Source organism: Ascaphus truei, chromosome 7 (genome assembly GCF_040206685.1).
Source record: "Ascaphus truei isolate aAscTru1 chromosome 7, aAscTru1.hap1, whole genome shotgun sequence".
NCBI lineage: Eukaryota > Metazoa > Chordata > Amphibia > Anura > Ascaphidae > Ascaphus > Ascaphus truei.
In genome coordinates, this window is record NC_134489.1 from 15,462,432 (window position 1) to 15,470,943 (window position 8,512).

The 8,512-nt window shown below is 47.9% G+C and overlaps 1 protein-coding gene across 1 annotated transcript; it reads right to left on the reverse strand.

Moving 5' to 3' along the window:
• Positions 1–3,573: 3,573 nt before the first annotated feature.
• Positions 3,574–8,249, reverse strand: LOC142499911 (putative inactive cytochrome P450 2G1). Its single transcript, XM_075609966.1, has 3 exons — positions 8,163–8,249; positions 3,896–4,037; positions 3,574–3,755 (listed from the first exon to the last, which is right to left on the reverse strand). The coding sequence occupies exons 1-3, from the start codon at positions 8,247–8,249 to the stop codon at positions 3,574–3,576; spliced, it is 411 nt and encodes a 136-aa protein (XP_075466081.1).
• Between the last annotated feature and the right edge of the window lie 263 nt (positions 8,250–8,512).

Genomic DNA, 8,512 nt, shown 5'->3' on the forward strand with positions numbered 1-8,512 from the left:
GTGTCACTACCGGGTAAGCATTGCAGACAGCCGCTCAGTTGAACTGGCACACAACCCCCCCCTCTCTCCCCCTCCCGGCACTGTTTTAGCTGAGACAGAAAAACATACAATGTATCAAATCTGTACTTGCACTGCTTGCAAGTTGCACTTTGGAAAATGCATTGCACTGGGTCCCACTGGTCTCTCTGCTCCCCCCTGTCTCTCTGCTCCCCCCTGTCTCTCTGCTTCTCCCCTGTCTCTCTGCCCCCCCTGATTTCTCTGCTCCCCCCTGTCTCTCTGCACCCCCCTGTCTCTCTGCTTCCCCCCTGTCTATCTGCTCCCCCCTGTCTCTCTGCTCCCCCTGTCTCTCTGCCCCCCCTGATTTCTCTGCTCCCCCTATCTCTCTGCCCCCCCCCTGATTTCTCTGCCCCCCCTGATTTCTCTGCCCCCCCTGATTTCTCTGCCCCCCCCCCACTGATTTCTCTGCTGATTTCTCTGCTCCGCCCACTGATTTCTCTGCCCCCCCCGATTCTCTGCCCCCCCCCCGATTTCTCTGCTCCCCCCCCGATTTCTCTGCTCCCCCCCCCCCGATTTCTCTGCTCCCCCCCCCAATTTCTCTGTTCCCCCCCCCCCGATTTCTCTGCTCACCCCCCGATTTCTCTGCTCCCCCCCTCGATTTCTCTGCTCCCCCCCTGATTTCTCTGCTCTCCCCCCTGTCTCTCTGCTCTCCCCCCTGTCTCTCTGCTCTCCCCTTTATTTCTCTGTTCCCCCCCCACCCTCCCCTGGTTTCTCTGCTCCCCCCCCCCGATTTCTCTGCTCCCCCCCCCGATTTCTCTGCTCCCCCCCCCCGATTTCTCTGCTCCCCCCCCAATTTCTCTGTTCCCCCCCCCCCGATTTCTCTGCTCACCCCCCCGATTTCTCTGCTCCCCCCCCCCCGATTTCTCTGCTCCCCCCCCCCCGATTTCTCTGCTCCCCCCCTGATTTCTCTGCTCTCCCCCTGATTTCTCTGCTCTCCCCCTGTCTCTCTGCTCTCCCCCCTGTCTCTCTGCTCTCCCCTTTATTTCTCTGTTCCCCCCCCACCCTCCCCTGGTTTCTCTGCTCTCCCCCCTGTCTCTCTGCTCTCCCCCCTGTCTCTCTGCTCTCCCCCCTGTCTCTCTGCTCTCCCCTTTATTTCTCTGTTCCCCCCCCACCCTTCCCTGGTTTCTCTGCTCACCCCCACCCTCCCCTGGTTTCTCTGCTCCCCCCCCCTGTCTCTCTGCTCTCCCCCCCCTGTCTCTCTGCACTCCCCCCCCTGTCTCTGTGCTCTCCCCCCGAGTTTCTCTGCTCTCCCCCCGGGTTTCTCTGTTATCCCCCGGGTTTCTCTGCTCCCACCCCCTACCCTGGTTTCTCTGCTCTCCCCACCTACCTTGGTTTCTCTGCTCTCCCCCACTACCCTGGTTTCTCTGCTCCCCCCGTCTCTCCCCCCCCCCACCGTCTCTCCCCCCCACCGTCTCTTCCCCCCCCACCGTCTCTTCCCCCCCCCGTCTCTCTTTCCCCCCGTCTCTCTCCCCATGTCTCTCTTTCCCCCCCCGTCTCTCTTTCCCCCCCCCGTCGCTCTTTCCCCCCCTGTCTCTCTTTCCCCCCCCTGTCTCTCTTTTCCCCCCCCCCGTCTCTCTTTCCCCCCCCGTCTCTCTTTCCCCCCCGTCTCTCTCCCCCCCGTCTCTCTTCCCCTCCCACCTGTCTCTCTTTCCCCCCTCCCTCCCCCCCGTGGTGAGAGAGAACCTGTTGCTAACATTTTTGAATCCCACCACTGGTCCAGTGGCTCTCCGTCAGCTGCAGCCTGCAGGCCTCTATCCCTCTGTCCAACGCTGAGCTACTAACAAGCCCCCCTATCATGCCGTCGCGCAACGGAAGCTGAGCCAAGCCTACTTACGGCATGATGATGTCAAAGAGGTCCGTCGGCATGGGACATAGTGATTAGGCCTGCAGCTGAGGGAGACCCGGGGCCCAGCCGCGAGAGGACCGGCAGCCCGGCCTGGCTAGAGGTCGGGCCCGACTTGCAGCACAGGCCAGCTGGGCCCCCCCAGCCTCTGAGCCCGAGACATCTGTCCCACCCCCAGCCTCCAAGCCCGAGACATCTGTCCCCCCTGTCGGCGGCCCTGCTACTGTACTTTAAAAAATCATAAATTGTTTTATACCGAGAGATTAGGTAAAGGTGGTAAAAATCCTATAGAGCATTAGGTTATAATGGTAATATTAAAAGCTTAACAAATAAGTTGAACTAATTCTACTTGTTAGATTTTGTGTAAAAAAAATAAAAAAAAGATTTAACCTACTAAAATATGAGTGTATTTAGTGCATTAAAGATGTCACTATCATTAGCTCACTTGGTTCAATGATTAACTGACCCTTCAAACTCCTCACCCACATTATCTAACTAACAGGACTGCTGAGTCACTGACTTGTCCCTACAATGTATTTTTCTGACCTGGACAGGTTCACGTGAGTGTAAGTTCCATGCTGATAATGCTTGTGATTCAATTCAGCTACAGTATATAGTGATGTGAGAAAATCCCCTCTGCTACTGCCCTGTGGGTGTCTTATATAAACCATAAGAGTGCTTACTGTACATGAAGGCCACAGCTACAGTATCTGGAGCAATAGCAGAAGTTATAGGCCCATATTTACTAAAACGTTCACAGCTTTAGAATGTCAACTTCCAATTATTTCAATAGGATTTAGGGCGTGCTAACCCTTTAGTAAATATTGACCACAGGGAGCAATTTGATGGATCAATATGGGGTGTTATAGGGGTTGGTAATATGGAGCAGTAGAAGGAGTTATAGGGAGCGGTTATATGGAGCAATCGGAGAAGTTATAATCAGTAAATTTATGGGGCAATAAGAGAAAGTATGGGGAGTTTTTATATGGAGCAATAAGAGGAATGACTAGTCTGTGAAGACAGTTCTCCCTCCATTATAGAGGTTATGAGAGCTTTTTGCGGGTGCAGTAAAGATTGCATACTTTGGTGTTGTTTGCAAGCTTAAAATACTATGGCCAAAGAATTGAAATACAGATGCAGCGGCCGTTATTCGCACATATCACAGAGCCGTGTTCGTGTGCGCTGCTGTACTCCACACAGCCAATCCCACGGTTGATTTTGTTTGAATTTCATGGATCCCGATTGCTTTGGGTGCAATTCTCCGCGTTTCTGTAGAAGAAATGAATGCATTGTAATGTGTACAGTACAGTATTGTGTCAATCTGCAGGTGTTTAAAAACCAGAACACTAAAAATGCCATTTTCTGCACTCGATAAAACACGAGTCAACCCACGGTAATGACGCGCCATGACATGGGTATTCCGAGGTATACAACGCGTGATATGTTTGAGTAACGGTCGCTACATCAGTAAATTACACTCATTTATGAAAAGAAAAACAGATAAGTGTTTACAGTAACTATATAATTTGTCATATTGGATGTAGCACTGAGCCGTTTTGTCTATTGAAGCATTAAAAAGTTATACAGTAAGTGGCAGTTATAGGGATCTATAGGAGGAGTAAGAGAGGATATATATATCTTATCTATTTTGCACAGTCACTAATACAGTGACATTATCGTGGTACGGAGGAGAGCTGGTAAGATATAGGGACATTTGCAAATCCAGTCATTCTGGGTGTGATGTCGGATTCTGTAAATTGCATCTGTGAGGTCAGCGTGAAGGTCTGTAGGATGGTGGTGAGGAAAAGGAAGAGCTCCATCCGGGCCAGACCCTCCCCGAGGCAGATCCGCTTCCCTGGGACAAGAGAAAGTGAGGGTTTAGGGGATTAAAAAGTTCTATGGGTCAAACGAGCAATGTATTCTCCAGTATCTTCATGCATATTGAATCGGGACCTTAACGTTTTATCATATTGTCATAAGAGTGATGAATCGTACCCATGGAAAACGGCATAAAGGCCTCATTTCTCGTGAAGCATCCGTTGCCGTCCAAGAAGTGATTGGGGTTGAATTTATAAAGTGTAGAGGACTGTGTGGGGTCCCGGAGAACGGAGCACAGCAGAGAGAAGACACTGGTGCCCTAGAGAAACAGAACATGCACTTTCTTCTTTATGTTCTTTTTTTTTTTTTTTTACGAATCATAATTTTGACAGGAATTTCCCATGTCAGTGATAACCTGGGATAATCCCTTTGCGGACTTTAATGCCCTGCAACACATTGACACACATGCTATTCACATTCTATGTGGGGGATAATGGAAATTAGATCACTCAATCTCCCTGTGCCTCAGGCACCAAAATTAAATTGTAATATACTCTAAGTGAAAAAATGCACTAATTTTTTTTGATGTGATAACATATAAAAATGTTATTATATCCCACGATACAAATTGTGAGAGAGATTAAACGAGGTTATGTTAATGGGAAAACTGACTGCATTCCTCAATCACTCAACGGAGCGGTTCTATACTATATGGGAACCCTGGCTGACCCACTGAACGTATCTGCCACATTCTCCCACCAATCTCAGCAACTATCCGGGACAGCCAGAAGGAAATGGGAGAAGTGCCGCCGGGGGGTAGAGGAGATCCCAAATATCCCCTCTCCCAACCCCTCCCCCCTCCCTGCTCCTCCCCCCCCCCCTTTTTTTCTTCCTTTCTCTTTTTTGGGAGTCTAGTCCCTGGGACCACTGAGTGACCCGAGCGGTCAACCACACCTCCGGGTGGGTATTCAGTGCCCCCCCCCCTCTTTTACCCTTCTGTCAACAAAAAGTAAAAAATAACTATTATGGTAATATGTTACGATTATCCTAAAATGTTTGTAATGTGATGTATCAATGACTAATAAAAATGTTTGTAAAAAAAAAATGTTATGATATATAATATGTATTATGTGGAAAAACCATGAGCACTAAAAAAATTAATAAATGCTTGGAAAAAAGATTGCCAATTTTGTATGACAAATACATAATTAAAGCACTAAAGCACATATGAGATTCAATATGAGACAGAAAAAAGGAAATAACTGATAATGTGAAATCCAAACATGATCATATAAGGAGGAGAAATTGCTAGATAATGAATTAACAAATAGCCAAAATACTGATATTACAGATTTAAATAAACAACTATAAGATAGATTGGACAAAACGGAGAAAGAAATTGTTAATCTGAAACAGACATAATATCGGAGGGATAAAATGGATTATGATCAAAATAAACATAGAAACATGAATAGGTTTTCACAGAAAAATAGGTCAGATCCATTTGAGCTAGATATTGTGAAGACTCTCCCACAAAATAAGAGTTTTGAATATAGTAAAATCAGCTTCAATAACAGTAGGAATAGCTTCAGTTAAAGGGAACAATAAGATAAACAGTATCCCTCTAAATACACACGTGTTCACAGTAGAAAAGTACCTTATAAACACCTAACAGGACCCAATAGAATCATTATGAAGATGAGAATTATACAGCTGCGATCGCCTTTATCCTAAGGCGGCAATAGCCACGCCGCTCTGATAACTGCAGCCAGGCGCGGTCCGTTTTCTTTTTTTCCGGAGCAGTTTGCGATATGTTAGCGCTCGGATTTTTAGCGCTGTCTGCAATACTGCAATACCGTCTAAAAACTCAGGTGGGCGATCGCGAGCTGTTGTCTTAAAAGTCTAATAGCAATTCAACCTACAGTACAGCCGTACATTTTCTGCAAGTCTGTGTGTGCGCTGCAAACCCCACCGACGTTATGCCTTTCTGCGGTGATGATGTCGCCAGTCCCCCAGAAGAAGAGACCGAAGAAGCAATCAACTGGGCTGATATAATGGCCGGAAAAAAAAGGAATGAAGTTATGCACAACTTGGACATCTTGGTCCATCAGGACTATGAAATGGTTAACTGTTCTGTTCTTTAAATAGACTGTCTCTTAATGATATGGGGGGACTGAGAAGACTGGATATGAGGAAGGTGGGAGGTCACCAAGGGCCGTGAGTCAACCACAATGAAAGGATCACAAGTCAGCCATTTTGACCATAGCAGCCATCTTGGTCCGTTTTGCCATTCTGAGTAAATGCAGTATGAAAGATGCGTGCAAGAAGAATGTTTGTGCAGTTGCTCTTAGCAGAAATGAGCCCCCACCAATTCTCACAAATAGCTGACCCTTAAATTATGTGACATATTGAGATGTAAGCCATTTTCTAATCTATAGTAATATTTAATGATATATATGTCTCTATTGGTTACTACAAGGCTCTAGCCATAGAGAGGAGTTACCAAATAAGGGTATTTGTTCTTTTAGAGAACAAAAAGAAGGGAATTGTTAGGACAAGTAGGTCAGGCCAGAATCTACACTTATGTTAAGCATCCATTTTGTCTGATCATAACTAGTTAAGATTCTGTTGTCAGCCTTTTGCTGAAATATAATTCCTAACGCACTCAGTTTCTGCCAACTTACATTTCCTTTCTTCCTGCTCAGGATATTGCTAAGATACTTTTTGTATTGTCAGTCTCCTGCTCTTTTAGTTAGAATATAATAGGCTGGTTCTCTGCAAGAAGCAACATAGTTTCATTTAGTTGCTAAAGATTCAGGGTCTCTTTTGATAACAGACAATGAATAAGCTATGTATTCAGACATTGCTTGTATTGGGAGAGACACATCCCAAAATCATGCCACTAATATGTCCTGCCCCTAAATCACACCTCTAATCAAAGCTACGCCGAAGACACACCCAGGATACGCCTATGTTATGCCTATGTTACGCCTCTAACCAATATCTTCTTTTTTCCTGTATAAAAGTCATTACCCTATGTGTAATAAATGGAGACAAAAGATTTGAAACATGGCGTGCGTTACGTTTCATTCCTTTCGTATTCCCGGGCCTGTAAGTTCAACAGAAATCAGAGATAACAAGTGGCAGGGCGTGAAAGCTTCCCGGGGAAGTCTGCTGCAATACGGTGCAGATGTTTGTGTGTGTGTATAATCCAGTCACAAGGCCTTCAGCTTTCTTGGCAGAGGAAAGGTTCCTCTCAGTTCTGGAGCCTAGCCAAGGAAGAGGTTTTTCCTTCAGCTGGGGATATAAATCTAAGACCTGGGGCCATTCTGCTGAAGCAGAGGGATGCAGATCAACATATACACAGATCCCATTAACCCCTCATACCCCGATCGTGACACCTCCCCTCCTCAAACGGTGTCCACTAGTCCAGATACCTCAGCCTGGGCCATGGCAGCTTTTGAGGATTCCCAGTCAGAGGGGTTCCTTGGTCACACAACGCCATTAACAGGGCTATGCCCTCTGCTCCTTTTAGGGTGGATGGTAAAGTCTGAGTCTTGTAGGGGCCAGCCTCACCTCGGCAGTGTGGCATTTCCCCATGTGGCATAAACCACTACTCCGTGCAATAGGGTGCACTTCACATACACACCAGGGGGTTCACTGGCCAGGGGCAGCTTCAGGGTTCGGGAGCGCCCTCCCCAGGCAGGAAACCAGACAGGCAGCACAGACCGTCGCCCTTGAGCCAAGTCAATCACAATAGGAGTCACAATTCTAGCTAGTAGGGACCCCCTATGCGCTTGCCCTGTGGCTGCCTGTAAATCCTTGGGCTGACTGCATCCAGCTCCTTTCTGTAGGTATATCCCTACATACCTCAACATCTCCTTCATTATGCTGCCCTCTCCTTCTGCCAATACCTCTGGCTGATCTAAGAACAGAACCATATGCTGTTCTATCCTAGCCCCGGCTACTGCTCCTGGCTGCCTACCTACCCACAGACCTACCTCACTCAGACCCCCCTATGCAATTCTAACCTAGCCAAGGGACCTACCTGTGCATGCACCTCTCCCTGCCCCAGCTTCCCCATCACCAGGAACGAGACCAGTGATACCTGTACACAAGCACCTGCCTTACCCCCTGGCCAAGTGGCACAACTCTGCTACCGCCCCTGATGCCTCCAACTCAGAGCAAAGCTGCAACAGCTGGGCTCTAGTCTGAGAGACCCCCTGATTCCCCACCAGTGGAATGGGGAAGGCTACCTGCATTAACTGATGCCTCTCCTCCCCGGCTACCACTAGCTCACTCAGCCCCCCCCCCCCCACCCACCAGGCAATCCTATCCTAGAATTGGTGGTAAACAGGTGAGAGCAGGGGTGGCCAAATGGGGTGTAACCCCTTTAATACCAGGCCAAACCCCCTGTCCCATGATAGCAGGCACAGTTAATCACCTTAACTAGGATTAACTGGTAAACAGAAGATAGAATAACCTCAGGAAAAGAGGCATTCGCCAGCAGTTGATAATTCTCGCCTGACATCGGCCTCCAGGAGATTGGAGCGGAGGAAATCCAGTCAATGAGAGGATTGTTAAGCTGTAGCCAAGGAAGACCAAGGGTGATTGGTATCCCAGGAGCGTGAATGGCATTGAAAACTATGATCTCCTTGTGCAGATGTGTGGACATAAGCAAGGGGACCGTCTCTAAGGAGATGTGTGCCGGGGTAAGTGGACGTCCATCGATACCGACGAGTGCGATAGGAACTTTCTTCCTCATGAGCGGTATGCGGTTTAGCCTGGCGAATT

Excerpts from the sequence above, each read along its gene's own strand:
- LOC142499911 (XM_075609966.1), bottom strand. The coding sequence starts at position 8,249 with ATGTCAGGCGAGAATTATCAACTGCTGGCGAATGCCTCTTTTCCTGAG. Across the intron at positions 4,038-8,162 it reads ACCAGTTAATCCTAGTTAAG|GGCACCAGTGTCTTCTCTCT; the intron begins GTGATTAACTGT and ends CTGTTTCTCTAG. Across the intron at positions 3,756-3,895 it reads CTTTATGCCGTTTTCCATGG|GGAAGCGGATCTGCCTCGGG; the intron begins GTACGATTCATC and ends CTCTTGTCCCAG.